At 35.6% G+C, this 26,001-nt stretch overlaps 1 protein-coding gene and 1 long non-coding RNA gene across 4 annotated transcripts in view; one reads left to right on the forward strand and one right to left on the reverse strand.

Annotated features, from left to right (window-relative positions):
- LOC145683719 (uncharacterized) overlaps positions 1–26,001 on the reverse strand; it is a 101,870-nt gene that overhangs the window by 53,294 nt on the left and 22,575 nt on the right. The window lies entirely within an intron of this gene.
- The window catches only part of LOC145683579 (uncharacterized), a 65,849-nt gene that overhangs the window by 32,825 nt on the left and 7,023 nt on the right, over positions 1–26,001 (forward strand). The window contains exons 5-6 of the mRNA XM_081754925.1: positions 15,793–15,900; positions 21,605–21,712. Coding sequence (XP_081611051.1) covers positions 15,793–15,900; positions 21,605–21,712 — 216 coding nt within the window. The remainder of the gene's footprint in view (positions 1–15,792; positions 15,901–21,604; positions 21,713–26,001) is intronic.

Here is a 26,001-nt window from a genome sequence, read left to right on the forward strand (position 1 = left end):
ACATTTGAACTTGAAGTTGACCTGTAGGTTCATATTGTCAGCGCTGGGGCTTTCTCAGTCTTTTTTATATTAAAATAATCCTTCTCAGGAACTATATAAAATTTCAACATGATTATTCCTCAGTTTGGCTTTTAACTTCCAGTTTTAGCGCCTAGTTTATATATAAGATCCCACTGATCAAATACCAATCATGTACTAAAATAATACAGTATTAATAGTAAATAAATTGCTGTTTAGTGAGGCACTAAAACAACTATTCGGGTTTCTATCTGCTACTAATATTCCTACTACGAATAGAACGTAAGACATTTATGTATAAGGTTCTTCTTTTCTTCTAGCAAACAATTAAAAGGTAAGTATATCCACAATGTAATGATTTTTTTTACATTATATGGTGTTAAATAACTATTATATTGAAATTGTAAATGAAACAAACGAAGAGAGAACTATCAATTACATTAAAAACGTATAAATCTTAGAGTTTTTTAATTAGAAGGGCTTCAGTTCGAATTCCACTCAGGACATACATTTTTACTTTTTACATTTCCTACAACTTGGGAACGGTAATACCTAATGATCACATCGTAATATGCCAATACAGAATTTGTAATACTATTTCGTGCATTAGCTATGATTTACTCATCATGGCTTCTTGTATATTCTTTTAGTAAACTCATGAATAGTGCTCTCAAACGGGTCGGGACGGGTCAGGTCAACTCGGGTCGGGTCAGTCGGGTCAGGTCGGGTCGGGTTGTCGGGTCGGGTCAGCCCGGGTCGGGTCAATCGGATCAACTCGGGTCGGATTGTCGGGTCGGGTTGTCGTGTCGGGTCAATCGGGTCAGCTCGGGTCGGGTTATCGGGTCGGGTTGTCGGGTCGGGTTATGGGGTGGGGTGAGTCGGGTCAGCTCACTTTGGTCAACTGAGTTTAGGTTGAGCTTAAACTCGGCTGGAGTCGAAAGCTGCTGTTTTTCACTAGCTGCCTAATTAAAAATAGCAATTTTCAATTGATTTTATAGAAGCCATAAATCTATTTTGAACACGTGCAGCTAGTGTTTTTATGGAAAATGCTTATTTTTGTACTTGTGTGTACTTTAATTTGTAAATGTGGAAGATTGATTTTGCCAATCGACTGTAATATTAATATCTACGCCAATATAGAGTCTGGATTTAGAACAAAACTAGAAGTTGTTTAACACGTTGCTGCCAAGGGTGAATTTTGTTGTTCACTGGTAGAGTGCCAAGCGTACTTACTTACATTATTCTTGTTTTTTTTTCATATTTTTAAAACATAACATTAATATTGAAACATAATCTAAGGCATGGTAGTGAATCCGCGTGCATAAAAGTTGGGGCTCCGATCGGACCACCTGTGTATATTTTGTTTATGGGCAAGGGGATAAATTACAGTTGAACTGGCAACTCTGTTAGAAAGTTATTTGTGTATTACTACATGTGCAGAAGTGAGAAGTGTGGATATATTCATCTTGCTTTTAGTGCTAATAAGTAATATCTTTGTGCAATGAAAAACGAAGAAATATGCGCAGAACTCGATCTCATTAGTAATAGCAGTGTAGTGATCTAGACTTTTCTGAAAATTCAGCAAATGACAGGGACACTGACATCTTGTGAAAATAAATTAGAATAAATAATGAATCCATTGTTACAATTTTTAACATGTCACTGAAAAAGCAAAACATAGGTTCGATCGGGTCCACAAAAGCAACAAATGCTTGTTACTTGGTATTTAGCGCCCCTAGCGGCGTTAATAATCAATATAAAAGACCAAAACCTACATGTGTAATAAAAACACTATAGTTCAATAACAGTAGAGACAGGATTTAACAATACAAGTATTCTAACGTCAATTCGACGAATTAGAAATTGTGGGACCGATCGGACCTACAAGAATATTTTCTTAGATCACTCCAGTAGGTCCGATCGGACCCACATGGCAGCTAACGTGTTAAGCAAGGCTAAAAGAAAGATTGGATATGGACGACCAACCCCAAGCAGGGCTGCGGTGGCTCAGTGGTAGAGAGATCATCTCTGGTGCATGGTGTCCATGGTTCGATCCCAGCTTGTGCTAAGTACGCTTTGTGGTGGAGAAACGCCGTGTTGTGGGTTTTCTCGGGGTTCTGTTTCCTTCCACTTTCTTCATTCCACCATTTCATTCATTTCTGATGGTCACCGTATCCCTTAGCCTCGGTGCAGAATCGAGGGACTTTAAACTGAATATTTCATTTTATTTCACCAAGCCCAAAGACATCGATACAAGAACAAGATAAAGATTGGATATGCAAGACGAATTGCATAGTAATCTTGTTCTTGGCCTTGCTTTGGTGATCACCAAGTAGCGATGAGCGTATTTTCTTGCTTTCCGTATAGTATGAAATACCATAATCAAAATCACACTTGGTCTTCATTTGTACCGATGAGGTGAGCATTCTTGGCTCTTGTATAGCATGAAAGACCACCAAAACTACGAAATGCAGGACCAAGACTTAACTGCAAGACAAAGGATAAGACGCAGTATTGATGACCAAGACCCATGGAGCGAATTGTTTGAATTTCATTTGTTGGGCTGAAAGTGATAAAATAAAATTAGTACTTTGTAATTAAATATCATACTGTATTTTTAAATTTTAAATTACAACATGCAACTATATATACTGTAAAATACGTTTTAATTACCGAGAAAGAAAAATCAAAGTGGCACGGGTCCCGGAATCATAAGAACCTATTTTGGAATGAAAGTTGAAGGGTTGGAAAAAATCACAGGTGTTCTCCTGTTTCCTCAACCCTTATCATTGTAGTTTAACGATTTCCTTTTGTCTCCACCAAGAGACTCTTGCTATTGCCTTCAGAGAAGACGCCCTGCCGTCCCAGCAGGTGAGAACACTGACCTTGAATAAAAATTTCGTCACATAAAACTAAAGCAAGAAAAAAAATAAACTTCTCCCACGTCGGACATTGGTATTAGTTACAAAAAGAAATAACCAAACTTCAAAAGTGCCAAATATTCATTAAGATGCATATACAAATCCACAGCTTGATCTAGCTAAGTGGTTAACGTGTAAGACTTCGGTACACGTGAGTAGTAGTGGTCCCCGTATATGCAACTGAGTCAGCAAAAATTTTTATGACGTCATAGGTCAAAGGTCAATGACCTTGACCCGGGGACAATGACCTAGGGGTACCTAGGACCACCCCCTCTAAATTTTGGCAGGGGTACCATGGCCCACCCCCTAAATTTTGGCAGGGGTACCTAGGACCACACCCCTTAAATTTTGGAAATTGCCAAATCTAAAAATTTGGTATGGTAGCGTAGGACTATAGTATGTACCTCTATCAGTATTGGGTGTCTATGTCGTTCCCTTTCATGGGTAAAAAATTGCCAAAAATTCAAATTTCGGAGGTTTTTGACCTAATTTATCCCCTTGGATGAGGTGTTATTACCCTATATAGTTATATGGGCGTATACAGGGGTCCATTACCTTTCATAAGACATGAGTATATTAATGCACTCATTGAAAATTTTGGGAGGGGTACCTTGGCCCACCCCTTAAATTTTGGAAATTGCCCAATTTAAATATTTGGTATTATAGTATAGGACCCTAATATGTATTATGATAAATTTGGATGGTTCACCTCGTTCCCTTTTAGGGGTACCAAATTGCCAAAATATAAACGTAAGCAATACATAGTACTACGTGTTTGGTTTTGACCTAATTTATCCCCTTAGATTAGGTCCTATTACCATATATGTTTATATGAGCGTATACAAGAGTCTATTACCTTTCATAAGACATTGGTATATTGGTGCACCCTTTTAAAAATTTGGGAGGGGTACCTTGACCCACCCTTTAATTTTGGAAATTGCCCAACTTAAACATTTGGTATAATAGTATAGGACCCTAATATGTATTATGATAAATTTGGGTGGTCCACCTTGTTCCCTTCTAGGGGTACAAATTTGCCAAAATATAAACGTAAGCAATACGTTGTACCATGTGTTTGGTATTTTGACCCAATTTATTTCCTTGGATGAAGTCCTATTACCTTATATGGTTATGTATAGGGGTCTATTCCCTATCATAAGACATAGGTACATTTGTACACCCCGGGAGGGGTACCTTGGTCCACCCCTTAAATTTTGGAAATTGATCATTTTATATATTTGGTATTATAGTACTGGACTCTAACATGTATTATGATAAATTTGGGTGGTCCACCTCGTTTTCCTTCTAGGGGTACAAAATTGCCAAAATATAAACGTAAGCAATACGTTATACCGTGTGTTTGGTTTTTGGTCGATTTTATCCCCTTTGATGAGGTGTTATTATCCTATTTAGTTATATGGTCATGTATAGGGGTCCATTACCTTTCATAAGATATGGGTATATTTGTGCACTCCTTTAAAAAATTTGGGAGGGGTACTTTGGCCCACCCCTTAAATTTTGGAAATTGCCCAATTTAAACATTTGGTATTATAGTACAAGACCCTAATATGTATTATGATAAATTTGGGTGGTCCACCTCGTTCCCTTTTAGGGGTACAAAATTGACAAAATATAAACGTAAGCATTACGTTGTACCACGTGTTTGGTTTTTGACCTAATTTATTCCTTTGGATGAGGTCCTATTACCTTATATGGTAATGTATAGGTGTTCATTCCCTATCAAAAGACATAGGTACATTGATGCACCCCCGGGAAAGGGTTCGGTATCATAGTACATGACTCAACATGTATCATGATAAATTTGGGTGGTCCACATCGTTCTCTTTTAGGGGTACAAAATTGCTAAAATATAAACATAAGCAATATGTTGTACCATGTGTTTGATTTTTGGCCCAATTTCTCCCCTTTGATGAGGTTTTATTACCTTATATGGTTATATGGTCATGTATATAGGTTCATTTCCTATCATAAGATATGGGTACATTGATGCATCCTTTAAAAATTTGGGAGGGGTATTTTGGCTCATCCACTCGCTTTTAGAAATTGTTTAATATAAGCATTTGGTATCATAGTACAGGTCTCCAATATGTACCACTATAAATTTGGATGGTCCACATCGTTCCCTTTTCATAGGTAAAGAACTACCAAAAATCAAATTTCGGAGGTTATTGACCCCTATTTAGCATGTTATATGGTTTATTACCTTTATATGTTTATGTTCCCTTTTAAATTTGGGAATTATCAAATAACAAAATTCGGTAAACGTTTTCTAGGACCCATTGTAGATGTTGATGTTCCTCTTATGGCCAAATATTCAAAATTTAAAGGTTATTGACCGGCTTTATTATTGAATAAGTACAGGATTTATTACTTTTTTCATAAGACACAGGTGTATTTGTGTACCAATCTTAAATTTTGGAAGGGGTACATTTCTTATTGTCATATCAATAATTGGTAATTGTTCTTAAAATTGGATAGTATCTCTTTCATTGGGTAAATCATTATGATCACGTGATCGGTTATTGACCTATGATGGGATTAGGAGTCCAGGACATTGGTACATTGAAACTTTGTAGGATAATTTGATAATGCGTCATTGGTTTTGATTATTCCCGCCAAATATAAACGTAAGCAAGACGTTGTACCACGTGATTGTCCTTGATGAGGTAGTGTACAGGGATTCATTTCATTTGTTGTGGTACTTCTTAAGTTTGAGTACACACACACTTCTAGAAAACAGTTGGTTCTACTCAGGTAAACAATTGACGGACATTATTGACCTTATTGAACATATAATGATATGATTAACTCTAAGACTTAGGTATATCAAGAGAAGTATTCTTTAAATTTGGGAATGGTGATAAACAGAATTTTAACATAAGGTGCGAAATTTGAAACAATACATTGAACTTTAGTCACAGCTCATAGTCTAAGATCATTGGTGGTGATTGATTTGATCTTGAGCTTTAGAAATCTGATAGCTAACCGTATTGAATCTTATGACTCATAGACGAAAGGCAATACATGCTACAACAGTTTAAAATTTAATCATAAGGTGATGTAATCTGACACTAGCAAAGTTATTGTTAATGCAATTTGATTGGATGATCACTATCTTTCCTGCAATCTGATTGGTTGATCACTATCTTTCGTGCAATCTGATTGGTTGATGATTTTCAAATCTTTGCTGTATTCAGTTTTAAGTTTTGTTTAACATTTAAAAATCTTGGTTTCGTTCAACATTTTTCACTCACTGATAAATATGATCAAAACCGTTTATTTGTTAATCGAATAGTTAAAAACCGGATAAAGTTTGACGGTTAACCGTGAAACATAAAATTTTTAGTGTGAAATTTTTTTGTTTGAAACTTTTTGTTTGAAAATTCTTGCTTTCAAATTTTTGTTTGAATTGTTTTTGTTTCAAAATTTTGTTTGAAATTTTTTTTGACAACTTTTGTTTCAAAAATTTTTTGTTTAAAAATTTTTCGTTTCAAAATTTTGTTTAAAATTTTTGTTTGAAATTTTTCGTTTCCAATTTTTTTCGTTTGAAATTTTTTGTTTGAAAATTTTTGTTCGAAAATTTTGTTTAAAATTTTTTGTTTGAAATTTTTCGTTTCCAAACTTTTTGTTTGAAATTTTTTGTTTCAAAATTTTTTCGTTTGAAATTTTTTGTTTGAATTTTTTTTCGTTTCAAAATTTTGTTAAAAATTTTTGTTTGAAATTTTTCGTTTCCAAATTTTTTGTTTCAAAAATTTGTTTGAAATTTTTTTCGTTTTAAAATGTTTGAATTTTTCGTTTCCAAATTTTTTCGTTTAAAATTTTTAAGTTTGTGCACTCATTAGTGAAGAACCGGAACTGCTTAGAAGGAAATTTGGTTTGAAATTTTTTCGTTTGAATTTTTGTTTGAAATGTTTGTTTCAAAATTTTGGTTTGACATTTTTAAAAGTTTGTGCGCTCATTAGTAAAGAACCGGAACTGTTTAGAACTAAAACCTCTGGCAACATTGTGGTGCAATAGTACACGTCAGAACATGATAATGCAACGTCATCAGTTTTGCATCATCGTTCGAGTTAGTATACATGATAACATCATCATGGCTACTTGTCTGCGGTTTCTAAACACGCGTGATGTGATGAAATCATTTAGCAAGATTACTGATTTACAACAGAATGTACCTTATAGAATCTTAGCTAGCCAAATGATACCTACAAAGTTTGGATTAAGAATCGTAGTGAAGCTTGAAAATGATAAAAATATAATTTTACCAGCAAGATATTTACCCATGGAAGCATCAAAACAAGAAGAACTGCTGCGTTTCTTAAATACTGGATCTGTATCTTTATGTTACATAGGATTCTTGGGTCGAAGTCATCAATTTGAATTTAGTACACAGCCAGATTCGTCAGCAATTGTAATTCAAACGTCAGCACATTAGACGTAGCTGTATGAATTTGGTTGGTCGGCATGACGTCAGCAACTGTGATGAAATCATGAATTCAAACGTCAGCACATTCCTTACCAATGACGTCAGCAATAACTATAAACCAGTAAATACAGTGTCATCCCACGAAATCATTTGAGCAAGTGCTTTTCAGGAGGAAAGATGTGTACTTCTAACGATAAAGAGTTCATCTTCGCAAGCTATTACCCAATAAACAAAACATGTGATAATTGGTATCAGTGCTAGAACATTTGAACCTGTGATTCGATTGGGCAAAGCAGAACAATTTGGTGTACAACTGACCTGCGAAGAATGGCACGAATCGACCAAATGAACGATTATTTTCATGATGAGCTAAATGTGACCATAGTCAAATCATTAGGCTCAAATCATGAAGTGGTGATGCGTACAGTCCTCGAAGAGAAGATGGTGCTGTTACGTAAAAAGAGTACATTCCATGTCCCTCGCAACATGGTGTATCTAACGCAAACGGAATGGAACAAATTTATCAGCGTATTTCAGTGTGCGAAACATGCAGTGGAAGTGTGCAACAAAACTAGTATATTCCTGAAAAAGTACTATTTTGAAAAATGTGTCATGCATATTGTACAACATGTATCTAGATATTGTGATGGTTGTCAACATCGTTCGTGGGTGCATAACTGTATTGATAAACAGTTTATTTGTGATCAAATGGACATTGAGTTTCCACCAATTGATATCGCAATAGACCTTAAAAGACTTCAATTGGAATTAAAATTATATGCTAAAGACAAACTAGTGCAAGAAGTTCAAAATACATTGTATCGACAATATCCAGAACCACTATCTGGTATGGATGTATGTGGAGTGTAATAAAATGATCCATTTCAATGAATTGTGTTTTTCATTTCAAGTACAACCCCAGGTTCTGATGTGTACTATTGCACCACAATGTTGCCAGAGGTTTTTGTTCTAAACAGTTCCAGTTCTTTACTAATAAGTGCACAAACTTTTAAAAATGTCAAACCAAACTTTGAAACAAACATTTAGAACAAAAATCTTTGAAACAAAATTTTGAAACGAAAAAAATTCAAACAAAAAATTTCAAACGAAAAAATTTTGAAACAAAAAATTTCAAACAAAAAATTTGGAAACGAAAAATTTCAAACAAAAAATTTTAAACAAAATTTTCGAACAAAAATTTTCAAACAAAAATTTCAAACGAAAAAATTTGGAAACGAAAAATTTCAAACAAAAATTTTAAACAAAATTTTGAAACGAAAAATTTTTAAACAAAAAATTTTTGAAACAAAAGTTGTCAAAAAAATTTCAAACAAAATTTTGAAACAAAAACAATTCAAACAAAAATTTGAAAGCAAGAATTTTCAAACAAAAAGTTTCAAACAAAAAAATTTCACACTAAAAATTTTATGTTTCACGGTTAACCGTCAAACTTTATTCGGTTTTTAACTATTCGATTAACAAATAAACGGTTTTGATCATATTTATCAGTGAGTGAAAAATGTTGAACGAAACCAAGATTTTTAAATGTTAAACAAAACTTAAAACTGAATACAGCAAAGATTTGAAAATCATCAACCAATCAGATTGCACGAAAGATAGTGATCAACCAATCAGATTGCAGGAAAGATAGTGATCATCCAATCAAATTGCATTAACAATAACTTTGCTAGTGTCAGATTACATCACCTTATGATTAAATTTTAAACTGTTGTAGCATGTATTGCCTTTCGTCTATGAGTCATAAGATTCAATAAGGTTAGCTATCAGATTTCTAAAGCTCAACGTCAAATCAATCACCACCAATGATCTTAGACTATGAGCTGTGACTAAAGTTCAATGTATTGTTTCAAATTTCGCATCTTTGTTAAAATTCTGTTTATCACCATTCCCAAATTTAAAGAATACTTCTCTTGATATGCCTAAGTCTTAGAGTTAATCATATCATTATATGTTCAATAAGGTCAATAATGTCCGTCAATTGTTTACCTGAGTAGAACCAACTGTTTTCTAGAAGTGTGTGTGTACTCAAACTTAAGAAGTACCACAACAAATGAAATGAATCCCTGTACACTACCTCATCAAGGACAATCACGTGGTACAACGTCTTGCTTACGTTTATATTTGGCGGGAATAATCAAAACCAATGACGCATTATCAAATTATCCTACAAAGTTTCAATGTACCAATGTCCTGGACTCCTAATCCCATCATAGGTCAATAACCGATCACGTGATCATAATGATTTACCCAATGAAAGAGATACTATCCAATTTTAAGAACAATTACCAATTATTGATATGACAATAAGAAATGTACCCCTTCCAAAATTTAAGATTGGTACACAAATACACCTGTGTCTTATGAAAAAAGTAATAAATCCTGTACTTATTCAATAATAAAGCCGGTCAATAACCTTTAAATTTTGAATATTTGGCCATAAGAGGAACATCAACATCTACAATGGGTCCTAGAAAACGTTTACCGAATTTTGTTATTTGATAATTCCCAAATTTAAAAGGGAACATAAACATATAAAGGTAATAAACCATATAACATGCTAAATAGGGGTCAATAACCTCCGAAATTTGATTTTTGGTAGTTCTTTACCTATGAAAAGGGAACGATGTGGACCATCCAAATTTATAGTGGTACATATTGGAGACCTGTACTATGATACCAAATGCTTATATTAAACAATTTCTAAAAGCGAGTGGATGAGCCAAAATACCCCTCCCAAATTTTTAAAGGATGCATCAATGTACCCATATCTTATGATAGGAAATGAACCTATATACATGACCATATAACCATATAAGGTAATAAAACCTCATCAAAGGGGAGAAATTGGGCCAAAAATCAAACACATGGTACAACATATTGCTTATGTTTATATTTTAGCAATTTTGTACCCCTAAAAGAGAACGATGTGGACCACCCAAATTTATCATGATACATGTTGAGTCATGTACTATGATACCGAAACCCCTCCCGGGGTGCATCAATGTACCTATGTCTTATGATAGGGAATGAACACCTATACATTACCATATAAGGTAATAGGACCTCATCCAAAGGAATAAATTAGGTCAAAAACCAAACACATGGTACAACGTAATGCTTACGTTTATATTTTGTCAATTTTGTACCCCTAAAAGGGAACGAGGTGGACCACCCAAATTTATCATAATACATATTAGGGTCTTGTACTATAATACCAAATGTTTAAATTGGGCAATTTCCAAAATTTAAGGGGTGGGCCAAAGTACCCCTCCAAAATTTTTAAAGGAGTGCACAAATATACCCATATCTTATGAAAGGTAATGGACCCCTATACATGACCATATAACTAAATAGGATAATAACACCTCATCAAAGGGGATAAAATCGACCAAAAACCAAACACACGGTATAACGTATTGCTTACGTTTATATTTTGGCAATTTTGTACCCCTAGAAGGAAAACGAGGTGGACCACCCAAATTTATCATAATACATGTTAGAGTCCAGTACTATAATACCAAATATATAAAATGATCAATTTCCAAAATTTAAGGGATGGGCCAAGGTACCCCTCCCGGGGGTGCACAAATGTACCTATGTCTTATGATAGGGAATAGACCCCTATACATAACCATATAAGGTAATAGGACTTCATCCAAGGAAATAAATTGGGCCAAAATACCAAACACGTGGTTGTACTAAAATTTTGGCAAATTTGTACCCTAGAAGGGAACAAGGTGGACCACCCAAATTTATCATAATACATGTTAGGGTGCAGTACTATAATACCAAATGTTTAAATTGGTCAATTTCCAAAATTTAAGGGGTGGGCCAAGGTGCCCCTCCAAATTTTTCAAGGGTGCAAAATATACCCATATCTTATGAAAGGGAATGGACCCCTATACAAGACCATATAACCATATAAGGTAATAACACACCTCATCAAAGAGGATAAATTGAGCCAAAAACCAAACACGTGGTATACGTATTGCTTACGTTATATTTTTGGCAATTTTGTACCCCTAGAAGGAAATGAGGTGGACCACCCAAATTTATCATAATAGATATTAGGGTCCTGTACTATAATACCCAATGTTTAAATTGGTCAATTTCCAAAATTTAAGGGGTGGGCCATGGTGCCCCTCCCAAATTTTTCAAGGGGTGCATTAATATACCCATGTCTTATGAAAGGGAATGGACCCCTATACATGACCATATAACCATATAAGGTAATAACACCTCATCAAAGGGGATAAATTGAGCCAAAAACCAAACACGTGGTATAACGTATTGCTTACGTTTATATTTTTGGCAATTTTGTACCCCTAGAAGGAAATGAGGTGGACCACCCAAATTTATCATAATCGATATTAGGGTCCTGTACTATAATACCCAATGTTTAAATTGGTCAATTTCCAAAAATTTAAGGGGTGGGCCATGGTACCTCTCCCAAATTTTTCAAGGGATGCATTAATATACCCATGTCTTATGAAAGGTAATGGACTCCTGTATACGTCCATATAACCATATAGGGTAATAACACCTCATCAAAGAGGATTAATTAGGTCAAAACCCCCCGAAATTTGAATTTTTGGCAATTTTTTACCCATGAAAGGGAACGACATAGACCCCCAATACTGATAGAGGTACATACTATAATCCTAGGCTACCATACCAAATTTTTAGATTTGGCAATTTCCAAAATTTAAGGGGGGTGGTCCTATGTACCCCTGCCAAAATTTAGGGGGTGGACCAAGGTACCCCTGCCAAAATTTAGAGGGGGTGGTCCTAGGTACCCCTAGGTCATTGACCCCGGGCCAAGGTCATTGACCTTTTACCTATGACGTCACAAAAATTTTTGCTGACTCGGCGAGCCATACGGGGACCCCTACTACTACCTGGTCCGGGTTTAATTCCCAATGGGAGTGCATTTTGGCGTTCACCCAGTGTCGTGACCATAGTGCTCTCAAACGGATCGGGTTGACCCGACCCGACCCGACTCGGATCGAGTCAGCTTGGGTCGGGTTACGGGTCGGGTCAACTCGGGTCGGGTTGTCGGGTCAGGCTGTTCGGGTCGGGTCCGTCAATTCGGGTCACGGGTCGGGTCGGGTCGGTCTTCAACCCGACCCGACCCGACCCGTTGAGAGCACTACTCATGAATCAGACACCATGCATAACTTAAATAATTAATTTCAGAAATTAAAACAAAAGCACTCTTACTGTCGGAATATGAGGGTTGTTTCTCGTTACAATGTATCACAAAATACAAATACTTTTGATTAATTGAGATTTCATTTTATGGAAAAAGTATAGTTCCTCCTTCTCCATGTAATGAATTTCTTTCTATTCTTCTTACTACTAATGATAAATAACAATATCGTGCCGCATATGAGGGTTTGAAGTGTAGCTATCTTCGATACACTGTCATGAGTACCAATATGTAGTATCAACTCGAATGTTGTTCTTTAACGTAAAGGCATCCCACGAGACAGGCTCGGTAATCACTCTTAATTATACTCTACATATTTGTTTCGTATTTCTCTCTAGATACTAGATTTCTAGCCACGCATCATATGCTATTTCTGTGGATATCTGGTATGTTGTTAACTGTTTATTTCGTCCATTCATCCTCCATTCAGCCTGGGAAATGTAGCCTTGAAAAACAATATAACATTGCATAAAACACTTGAACACAACATGTTAGATTGAAATAGTAACTTAATAGTCTTAGAAGTTTCTGTAATTGACTAGAAAATGGCTTCTTTTTCGCAACTGTGTTTGCGACTTATAATCAGCGAGAATCTGATTCATCTTTCCCAAAATAGATGGAGAATGAATGTTGTGCTTCTCTACACAAAGGTAATCTCAGTTAGTTCTTGTACCGATATATTTCCGTTTTGTTCTCATATCAGAAAAAAATCAATCGGATTCGAATAAGATATCCACTCTATTTAAGAAGGAAACTTACATGTTTTCTTCTAAACGTTATCCTATCCTATAGAAATATCACAATAATACAGTGAAAAGATTGAAGTCTTTAATATTTTCTTCCCATAATTCAGTTAAGAGGGAAAATCGGAAGGCTTTTTTTTATTTTGCTGATCGCTACCCTTTATTACCACTTCTAATTTTCTCAACTTCCTCAACTATTAATATTAGGGAAAGAAGGTAAAATATAATTATTTTAAGTAAGAATATCATATTAAAACATGAATAATATGCTTGCATTTAAAGTATCGATTTAAGATTTTTTATTCCATCCTAACCACTGCACTACGGGAGTTTATTTTCTGAATGTTTTAACAAATTAATACACTGTATGAATATGGTTGCCCTTTCCAATATTTAGCAATAAATCTTGTTATTTAACCCTTTCCGGATCCCGGCTTTTTGGGCTATTTTTTAGACTTTCAGCCAAGCCCCCCTGGACCCCTCCTGTGTGAACGTAGCCATCTAAAAAAATCTGAGAAATAGTACTTGATATACTGAATGTGTGTGTCAAATTTCAAGTTTCTATCTTGCATACTAAGGACTGGAGAAATTTTATCAAGAATTTCCACAGTGCCCCAAATTACCACAAAACACTATGATCTCAGGGAAAAACATTCCTGAGACATCCCTATTTACCCTAGGGTCACGTATCGCCCATAATCTCTTCTGAATAGAACTGCCTTTCAGGCGGTACCATTCACATGTCTCCATCATGTATGTAAGGCAGGAAATTTTCCAAAAAAGGGATCTTTTGGTCTAAAGTTCCCTTTTCTCAAACTTTGGCCCCTCCGGACCCCCTGTTTTAACGCAGAAATCTAAAAAAATCTGTTAAATACTACTCGGTGAACTAAATGTTTGTGCACAATTTCAATCTTCTAGGTGCAAAAGTAAGCCCGCCCAAAAAATTCAGAAAATGCACCATATTACCCTATACAAAAGTATATTTTGAAAAATTTCGCTGAGACGTCCCTAATTATCCTAGAATAATAAATCGACCGTCATTCTCTTCAGAATGGAACTCCCTTTCAGACGGTATGACTCACGTGTCTCCATCATGTATGTAAGATGGGAAAATCGTGAAAAACGGAATTTTTTGTTCTAAAATTCTCTTCTTTAATTTTTCTCCCTCTGGACCCCCCTGTTTTAATGCAGAGATCTGAAAAAATCTGGTAAATACTACTCGGTGGACTTAATGTTTGTGCAAAATTTCATTCTTCTACGTGCAAAAATAAGCCCGCCAAAAAAAATATTGAACATAGGCTTAGTAAATGAAAAAATAAATTTTAGACTTATGACGTCATCCCCTTCTGGACGCAGGAAGGTCTGAAACCATACGTAATATCTTCTACAATGCCTCTGGACTTGAAAAACAAAAAAAACGGACGAAAAAGCTCAAATAGAAGAGAAATAACGCAATGTAACATGAAAAACGCGTATGGCACAAATTGTACCATAGGATCCCAATTGAACTTCTCGTTCAATCTAGTTGACATGGTAGAATTATTTTGAGTAGAGTTAATTATTATGGTAGAGTTATTAAAAATTAATAACCAGCGGGAATTGTAGGTAACAAATACGTTGATTTCGATGTCACAATGTGAGGTGTGTTCGCACAGGAGTCGTAAAACCGATCTACGGTCCCTACAACATTTCTAGGGACATCGTTCGCCACTGGAGAGGTTTCTGATGAAGATCTTTGGGTCTACCTTCATTTCCTGTCTCTGGTGCATAATTCTGTGCCTCACACTATTTATTAAACCCCAGAGGTTTATCAGGATACTCACAAGAAATGACCAGAACTGCCCTAGAAGTCAGATTGTTTACATTTTGGTTCGCGTATCTCCGGTGACCGACGGGCCCCTCCGTCAATGTGGGTTAGGAGAAGAAAGTGCAGACATGTTAGTTTCTGAATATGCAAAACCCCGTTGTCGCATTGGAAATTGTTCCTGTGTCAGGGTCCAAAACAGCCAGACATTGCTGATCGCTCTCGGCTATTTCTACCCATGCGTCAGCTAAGCTTGGTTTGTGTGTGTCGAGGAACAAATTGAAGTGCCTCTTCCATAACACACTTTTAGCTACATGCCTACTGGCCATCACAACTAAGCCCAAGAATGCGTTCCAACTGGAACCGAACCAAGCTTAGCTGATGCATTGTAAAAATATCCGAGAGTGATCAGCAGTACCACGTCGTTTTAAGCTGTGGTACTGGAACCACTTTAAATATGACAACGTTGTCTGGGAGAGTGAAGTTAGCTACAGCAAATAAAGTAAATGAGATTGAATGCAATACCACAGAAGATATTGTAAAATATTCCTCAGAGTGTGATAAAGAACATGTTTATTATAAACTTTTGTTTCTTAATAATCTACATTAAATAAAATTTTCTCCATTAGATACAAGAGAGGAAAATGAAGGTGAAACAACAACAGAGGCTCTTACAGCTTCTGGAGGTGCTTCCGCTTCAAAAGAAGAAATCGAAGAAAAACATAGGCAAGGAAAAGGTAAGAAGAAAATGAATGAGAATTAACTATAATAAAATAGTTTTTATAATTGGGTTGACCGTTTGATGTTCTAAATCTTTCCTCAAATCTTTAGATTAATTTTTAAGGTGGCCTATCAGTAATTATAAATTGTATTCGAACTCCTTATTAACTGTTGTAGAATGAACTAAATTTGAACAAACATAACTTCTAAGTTTAATTGACTGAAAACTGAAAACAAATAATATTTGTATAATTAAATAAATCAAGGACGTAATATTAATGAGTTCAATCTTTGATTTAACTACAAACCACTCTTGGTTGTGGCTTTTTTTATGGAAGACAGCGTTTGTTTTAAGTACGAAGTTAACCCGTAATCCGAAGTGTCTGCGCTGGCGCTTTCTAGGGTAAATTAACAATCCTGTTTTGGTTTATCCTAGAGTAACTGTTGGCGGGAGCTATAACAAATTTGAACATGTTCACTGATCAGTTTGGTGTTCAACTTCCAGCTTCAGCTCCAAGTCTACACATAACGGAGAGAAGATCCTAGTGAGCAAATGTCAAGTAATAATTGTAATGAAACAATACACTATAAAGTATTAAATACATTTCTTTTTAGTGTGGAACCAAAGGATTTATTCAGAATTGTAACAGCAACTAATATTCCTACCACGAAGAGAACGTGAGAAATTTCGTGTGTAATCCACTGATAAAATAAGATGTTCTCTTTGACCTCTTGTTTGATGAAGAATCTGAAAAGATGAATTCCAACAGAGATCAAATCTATAATTCCCATCCCATAGGTGATGAAGCTTACCGTTTAACTATCTGAATACCGTTATTGCTTTTCAATGTGTGTCCCTGTTAAATAGCCTTTTTCCCGCTATGTGAGAGTTTATTAGTTGTAAGTAGTAGTCTATATTAGAACCCCTTAGACTTAATTGAGTACTGAGCGATATTTCATGCATGTAATTCATTTTTTTTTTACTAATTTTCGACACTTGACTTAAGTTATTTAAATGTTAGTCGATGAGAGTTTAGTGCTTCTAGCAAACGCGAAGTACTCCTATCACCTAACGTGTGGTACGAAAGACAAGCGCTGCGATTTGGAATCGAATCCGGGTCTCCCATGACAAATACTAATAAGCTAAGAATAGAGCCACGAAGGAGCTCACTAGGAGTAGTTAATGTCAGTAGAATACTACGTGCTGAAAATTATATATATACAGGGTGTTTAATTAGTAATGGTCATAAATTAAACCGAAGATAGTACACGCCTAAACTAACAAAAAGTCTTAGTAAACATGTGTCCGCAAACGCTTCGTAACGGAGATAGGGGCTGTCGAAAGTGTGGGAAAATGGAGTTTAGAGACGAATATCTCAAAAAGTATGAATCGGACAGAGGGCGGTCCAATGAATGACTATCGAAGTCAGAAATGCGTGGTTGATAAGCCTGCAATGCGCACGCAAGGGATTCCCTAAAGAAACGGAGGAATTCCAGGAAAATTGTCCAAAGAAAAGGGGCTCGAGATGAACATCGAGAGCGAGTCTATCCACCCGTATTTCATAAGTCGTGGTACCAGCTCGAAAGCTCGGAAATATACAAAATGGCGGACATTGTTTACGTGCGGTGTGTGGTTGCATAACCAGTAGAAAATGAGAGAAAGGTGGTGGTTCATGTTGCGAACTACTTCAGAGCACATTCCTAAGATGAATGCGCATGCACAGTGTAGTCCTTTACTGTACCAATACCAAGGTAAAACAAACGATGCGCGAAAATGAGTGGAATGACCGAAAGAAACACTGGTAGATTATGCAAGTCAGCTGGAAATACTGAATCAGTGTTGCAACAGACGTTGAGCTCACCTTGAGTGAATGATGTTGCGGGTTCAAATCCACTGAATTGCCCACTGAATGCAGTGGTTCTGATCCCAGATTTTCCAAATCGTAGGTCCCGTCCTTCAAAGCTCCTAAGCTCATTTAAAGCCACAATAACTCAATCAATCGAGCGCCTGTAGGCTGCTCATTATTTGGTTCATCCTCTGTACGTATACGTAAAGAAAAAAATGTGCACGCATTTCTAGTCAATCAGCTGGTAAGCCAGGTAATATGGAATGGAAGAACACTACATTGTTTCGATTACAGACGTGAATTGGAAACACTCTTGCCTTTCCACGTTTGTTTATTATGTTGCCTGAAGGGTTCTGCTACAGGTCTACATGTTTTCCTCGTACCGGAGTAGTCGCTTGGGAGAATGATTCAGATGGTAAAGGTTCGTTGTATTCACTTGTCTGTCTCGCCTACAGTGAATGTAGTAGTTCTGTGTGTGTTGAAGAGGTGTCAAATGCTCGTGCCTTTACAGTGTTGTCGATGTACTTACTTCACCATATTGCGGAGAACAGTGCAATAGTTTCAGTAGTGTTGCATAGCCACGGGGATACTATTGTGCAGTGTTAATTAGTGCTATTAGTGTGGTGCTAAATTATTGTTTAACTTGCTATTGATACAATGTACAGTAATATTGAGTATGCTGACATGCACTTTATGTACGTCAAAGCAAACGGGAATGCGTTAAGGCCGCTAAGTTATATCGCGAGACTTTCCCTACGATACAACAACCAGACCGAAGAACATTCATCAGAATACATCAGTGGCTACGAGAACATGGGAGCTTTGCACATTGTTCCAGGCCGGGAAGGCCAAGGACAGTAACTACCCCTGAATTAGAAGAACGCGTGCTACATGCAGTGGACGAAAACCGAGGAACGAGCACAAGACGTGTGGGAAGTGCCGAACGCGTATCCAATGTTCTCGTATGGCACATTCCCCATGAACAGCAGTTGTACCCATACCATCTGCAACGTGTCCAACCTCTGACCCCCACAGACTTTCCGGCGTGAATGCAGTTTTGTCAGTGGCTTCGCAAACAAATTACTGGCAATCCTCCTTTTATTGATGACGTCCTATTTACTGATGAAACACAATTCACCCGGGATGGCATTGCAAATTTTCACAATTTTCATGTCTGGGCCCCTGAGAATCCACTTGCAATAGTGGATTTAGGACATCAGCGTAGGTTTTCCTTAAATGTGTGGGAAGGACTCTTAGGTGATCAGCTCGAAGGACCATTCTTTCTTCCTAATGCATTAATTGGGATCTCATACTTGCGATTTCTCCAACACGATTTGCCGCTTCTTCTCGAAGATATACCTCTCGATAGGTGTCAGCGACTGTGATTTATGCAAAGTAAACTTTGTGGTGGACAAACACCGTGTGCGTGGGTTTTCTCGGGGTTCTCCCGTTTCCTCCCACTTTCTTCATTCCACCATTTCATTCATTTCTCATAATCATCGTCTCCTTTAGCCTAACCGGCATAACTGTGGGACGTAAAGCTCAAAGATTTCATTTTCATTTCAATTTTTGTGATTTATGCATGATGGAGCACCAGCACATTTCTTTAACCGTTTCAGAAATCATTTACATGCCCGATCTGGACGAAAGTGGATAGGACGTGGGGTCCTATTGCTTGGCCACCGCGCTCCCCTGACTTAAGTCCTTTAGATATCTTTCTCTGGGGCCATCTGAAATCGCACGTTTATTCTACTCCTTTTGCAACATTAGAAGACCTTCGATCAGGGTGGAACAATGTTGCGAACATATTCAACAGGATGCCGACATGTTATCACGAGTACATGGATGTTTGCGAAGACGGGTACGAGCATGCATTCGCATGAATGGACGACACTTCCAACATTTACTTTAATGATAGAGGTAATTTAATTTCTCATGCATCTCTTCTGTGGTTACACACCTGGATATTTACAGTTTACCTTATGATTAATACTGTTCACATTACCAACATGACGATTTCTGTTTGTTGATATCGACAAACTCGACATGTCCATCATTTTTTGCTTGTTCTAACACACTTACGCGTTCAACATGCGGATTGTTTCAGATTAGCCTCCCACATATTTGAATGTTGTCATGTTTTTCCCATTGCAATCCAGTTTGCGGATATTCGTTACGTTAACTGCTTAGCACATAATGCTTCATCAGTGCATTGCATACTGTTTGATTTACCTAAGTACTGTCACACTTCTACGTATGCATTAGTTGTCGCAAGTCTTCCTGCAGCCATTAAGAACGTATATCACCACACTTCGATTGCCTGTCTCATTTCCTGCTGGTTATGCAATCACACATGGCACATAAACATTGTCCGCCATTTTGTATATTTTTGCTTTCGACCTGGTACCACTAGTTATGAATTACTGGTGGATAGACTCGCCCTTGATGTTCATCTCGAGCCCCTTTTCTTTGGACAATTTTCCTGGAATTCCTCCGTTTCTTTAGGGAATCCCTTGCGCGCGCATTGCAGGGTTATCAACCACGCATTTCTGCATAGCGCAGGTCTGACTTCGATAGTCATTCATTGGACCGCCCTCTGTCCAATTTATACTTTTTGAGATATTCGTCTCTAAACTTCATTTTCTCACACTTTCGACAGCCCCTATCTCCGTTACGAAACGTTTGCGGACACATGTTTACTAAGCTTTTTTGGTTAGTTTTGGCATGTACTATCTACGGTTTAATTTATGACCATTACTTATTAAACACCCTGTATATACCTTTGTAAATTCCAAATATACCAATAATTAAATTGACAGTTTTCTTCACTGAGTAGTTTGATTGAATACATGAGTGAAAGAACAGCACACGTTAAAAATAAGAAATTATACTTAACGTCGAAAAAAATATTTAATTACAAAACAATGGAATCCTATGGTTTGGTATAACAGTTTTCAAGTTACTGCGTAATCTAAAAATTAATTTCATAGGTAGAACAGCACAATATAAATTGGTTGTTGAAATATTGCTGAACAGTTATTATGACTTGTACTGTTCTTTAACTCACTGGGTTAATTAGAAGATAAAATCTATACGTAAGAATCCATAACTAGTATTCTATGAAGATTAATTAATATTAATATTTGTGAGTACTCATGATAATCTTTTCTACATCAAATGTACTGCTTTTGAAGTGTAGTATTATCGTATGAAATGTAGTATTCGTCCTATACATCATGTACCTATCGAAAAAAGTCAGTAGAACATGAGAAGGACGCATCAATTATAAGTGGATGAAAGCCATTGCAAGTGCAAAGTATAACATCATCTTTACTGCAATATTGGACAATAGACAGGGTCAAAATTAGCAGTAAAATTTCGAGATTTTTGTAATTTTGCTATACTGTTATAAGAAAAAGCAGAAGTTCCCAAACAACATAGAAAGCAGTCAAGTAAAAATATATAAAAACCTTATTTGCAGTTTCCGCGAGTAGAGGGTATTGGGTTTATTTCGTACTAATAGTCGTTCTTGAACATATTCACTGTTATGCCTCGAGTTTATTATAGAGATGTGTGTGTTGTTTTTCTTAGAAAGAAATGCAAATGTAAGTGATGGATTTGGTAGCTTAGTAAAACAACGATCGTAGAATTCAATTTCTGAGAGGAGAAAGTGAAAGTAGCTCCAAAATATAAAAAGTTAATTCTGCTTGAATGTTTTTCTGTAGAAGATATTGTAAAAGGAAGATATTGTAAAAGATATTGTAGAAGAAATTGTAAAATATTGGAAATTTTTCTCACATTCTGGTACACAAATATGTTTATCATTAACTTTCGTTACTGAATAGCCTAAATAGGATAAACGTTTCTCCATTAGATGAAGCAAAGGGAGACGACGAAAAGGAAATAAAAGAGGCGCTTAAAACTCTCGGAGGTGCTTCGGCTTTGAAAAGAGAAGACGAAGAAACACATGGGCCAGAAGAAGGTAAATGAAAGCAGAGTGATAATAAAATATATTTAAATAATTTTTATAATTCTGTTGATCGTTTCATACTCTGACTCTGATATTCTCAATTTTCTAAATTAATTCTTAAGCTGGCCTAACAGTAATTATTAATTGGATTCGAACTTTTTATTGACTATTGTAGGATGAACTTAATGTGGACAAACCTAAGTCCTAAGTTTAGTTGAGTGAAAACTGAGAATAAATACTATTTGTACGATTAAATCCGTATTTTGCAGAGATTTATATTTTGCTTTGTGAAGCACAAGTATATGATATTAATGAGTGTTATCTTGGATTTATCTACAACCCTCTCTTTTGTATATACCTTGCACGTGTTTCCATGAAAGGTCGTGTTGATTAAGATATCTAAGAATTCACATTTTTGATTAAACTTCAAGTTAACTGATAGCTCCATAGTGTCGCCGCTAGGCATTCTATACTAAATTTTAGTTCTTTTTGGTAAATATATCTTCACGAAAAACTGTACAGTACATTGCTAACACAAAGTCCAAATCAGTGCTCCTAGATACTTTAAATTCCATTTAGATATGAACCATTTTACCTATATTTCTGCTTCAGACAAAAGTGAAAAATGAACAGTAAGAATAGCCATCATTTAAAAATTGCGATAATATTAACTCTCAAATTTGACACATTATTTAAATTTTTAATCTAGTACTATCAAAAAGCGATAAAAGTGGGGGCGATATCATAATATACTCCAGTTTTGAATCATTTCCTAATTGGAATGAGCCTGAAACATAGTTTTGTCCAACTGTGATCTTTGCAGTCAAATCTTAAGATCAATTTGTAACACAAATATCTAAATTATTAGTGCTAAACCGAATTTTTTGTTGCTGTTGTTTTCTTCTTTTTCTTTTGTGAAATTATCCATTTTTTCTCGTTGCTAATCCTGTCTTCTTCCTCATTTCGACAACAGATGTGATTAGATGATACGTTTAGAGTTTAGAGCTTCACCAGACTTGTTACCGGATAGAAGTTTTGTTTTACGTTTTTAAGATTCTAAATATCAGACTGAAATAATTCTTTACAGGAAGTGCATCAATTTTGAATATGTTTATATCTCGGTTTACTGTTCAACTTTCAGTTTCAACAGATTAGTTTATATAAAATGGAGAGAAGACCCTACTGAGCAAATGCCGATCACTCATTGTAATGAAATAATATAGTATAAAGTAATAAATAAATTGCTTTTTAGTGTGGTACCAAAAAACAAATTCGGTACCAAAAATATTCTGCAACTACTACTCCTATTACAAATAGAACATGAGAAATTTTGCGTGTATTAAAGTGATCAATTAACATTGTATCTTTGACTACTTCTTTAATGAAGAATTATAACACTATGTATTCTCCAATTGATAAAATTCATAATTCCCGTCCCACAGGCGATGAAGTTTACCGTTTAACTAACAAAGCAATACAGTTTTTTTCTTGTTTGCTTGTTAAATAGCCTTTTTCAGCTACATAAGATTTTATTAGTATGTAGTAGTCTATACCAGGTAATTCGCTTTACTTTATACTAAGATTTTGATGCTTGATTTAATTGATTTGGATGTTGATCGATGAGAGTTTTGCGAACCTCGCAACGACCAGGATATGTGCAACGTACTCCTACAAGCTAAAATAAGATACGAACCACAAGAACTGTCACCAAGAATCGAACCCGGATCTCGCGTGACAAACAAGCGTAAGCTAACTGAATAGCCAAAAGAGCTCACTAGAAATAGTTAGTGTCAATAGATTGTTACGGACTTAAAACTCATTCTAACGAGTTTGATTACTTGGTCTATTTGTGCCTAACACTATTAGTGAGTATTGAGGCCATGTAGTATGAAACCTATAAATGGTCCAACTCAACCACAAGCAATAGAACTCAGGAGCGACTATATGCATTTTGGCGAAATTGTTATTATTCGGATATTTTAAACAAACACTGATGCACTAAATAAATACCATTTAGTTTTTAGTGTTTTATTTGCAAACACCTTTTTCGGATTTCTTTTAACATGTTTGTATTATTCACTTCTGTTTCACTTTTCATATTATACGAATGACTGGTACACAACACAAAGATACCGAGACATGTAAAAAATGTGGATGCTCTTTAGTGAAACTTGACCCTTGATAAACTCCGGCTTAGAATATGAAGTCAAATGTTACAAACAACTCAGTTATGGATACAGTTGTACAATGAAAGTGAAAGATTGTGTTTTGCTAGTAGATTTTTTTTTTTTTTTTTTTTTTTTTTTTTTTTTTTTTACTGTTAATCTGCTCTTGGGAAAGGAGACGTGGATGACTATGATATAAGTGAAAGGTATGAATGCGCTATGCCTAGTGTTTGGATCATAGTGGTAGTTATTTATTCATCTTTTCTAAGAATCAATTTGGTTTGTAGGAATTTCCCTACATCTTTCCACAGATGTATCTCCATTCCTGGATCATCGCTTGAAGTAAAGAAAGTGGGGACATATATGTATGAGAAAACAAGAAAGGAGGAGTTGATGTTGAGAAAGTAAATGCAACGATATCAAAGGAATTAAATGTAGGCAATTTGTGTGTACAGATTTGGTATGAGAGCCCTTTATTGCCCTTGTATTACCTATTAATATTGACATTCGTATCTTAATTACCGCTGCCGATGTTCTTCACTCATGGGGTATACCCGCCTTTGGTATTAAAGCAGATGCTACTCCAGGACGTTTAAATCAATTAGCAGCTAATATTACACGTACAGGCTTATTCTTCGGCCAATGTTCAGAAATTTGTGGTGCAAATCACAGTTTTATGCCAATTGTTGTTGAAGCCTGCCCTCATTCAGTATTTATTAACTGAATAATAAAAATAATACAAGAATTTTCATTGGGTGGCTGAAAGTAAGCAATGGTCTCTTAAACCAAAAGATAGTAAAGTAAAAATTACTCCCAATGGAAAAATTAGTTAAATTATAACGTAAGCATGTCAAGCTTAAATTACTACTCAATAGTATTTTTCTATTCCACAAATATCTCCCCTAAAATGACTCATATTATTTATTATATTCTCCCTATGCCACCTTCTATTTGCATCTATTATATATTGTAATTCAAATACACCTCATCCTTCCCTAGATAGTACTAATACCAATAAATAGAAAGTGATAACAAACCTTTTTTCAACCTTTGATCCCTCTACTAATTAATGATTCAAATAAGGCTTTGTCGATTTATTTAGGTTTGTTGTAAAATTGAAGTCAGCAATTTATAAGGCAAGGGTCGAAATTAAACTTGAGAGTTTTTACGACGTCGTAATTCCACTTATGAATTATTAGCAAAGCTAATTTTCAAATCAATTGTGTGTTAATATTTATCTGTTTTGTTATTTGTATTATTGTTACAATATTTTTGAAGGGTAAGGGGAAAAGACAATGAATGGCCATGCATGTGCTTTTTCGGGTGCTTTGTCCTATTTTTTGGTGACTGTTGGTACTATTTGACTGTATATGCGATGCATACGTAAATATAAAAATGTCCATGTAAAGGGGGCAAGAGATGTAAGTAACCCTATTCTTCTTACGCAGTTTTAAATATTAAATCGCAGTTTTCTCGAAAATGCAGTTTTGTGACATGCCTTTTTTCCCTTTACCCTTCTCATGAAGATCATCAAAACATAAATATTCTGAATCCAATCGTTGATTTTTAAAATAGTTCTGATTTTTATCACTGTTAATTAACAGTTCCCTTTCAGTGATTCGGTGCACTTAGTGACTGTTCAAAATAATACCATTTTTTAAAGATTTTCGATTATGTAATATCTTGCATGTAACCATCTCTCTCCTAAATGGTAAAACAAGTCGAAGGCTACAATTAGCCACAATTCGTTTAAACATACTTTAATAATTTCTTCGTAATACATTTTATGTGACACATACTCTAATCAATACGAAAAATCTTCGCTGTTTGAAAATATAGTGTCATAAACTGAAATAAAAATAAATAGTAAATAATAAATAAAGGCCCTGTAGTAATATCGCCCCTTGAGGTAAATTGGGTCTTTATTGACCCAAAATCTTACATTTGATATAAACTAACTTAATGAAATTTTAACCCCTTCCCATCCCTTACCAAATAATTTTATCATACATGATCAAACTTATTTTTTTTTAATTTTGGTGGACATAGTCGAAATATTTTTAAATTTTCACAAATTGTAAATACTATGTACGTGTCCAACATATCACTTGCTTGTCTATATTGTACACCAGAGAG

The sequence above is a fragment of the Thermobia domestica genome, chromosome 4 (genome assembly GCF_964235325.1).
Source record: "Thermobia domestica chromosome 4, izTheDome1.hap1.1, whole genome shotgun sequence".
Classification (NCBI taxonomy): Eukaryota; Metazoa; Arthropoda; class Insecta; order Zygentoma; family Lepismatidae; genus Thermobia; species Thermobia domestica.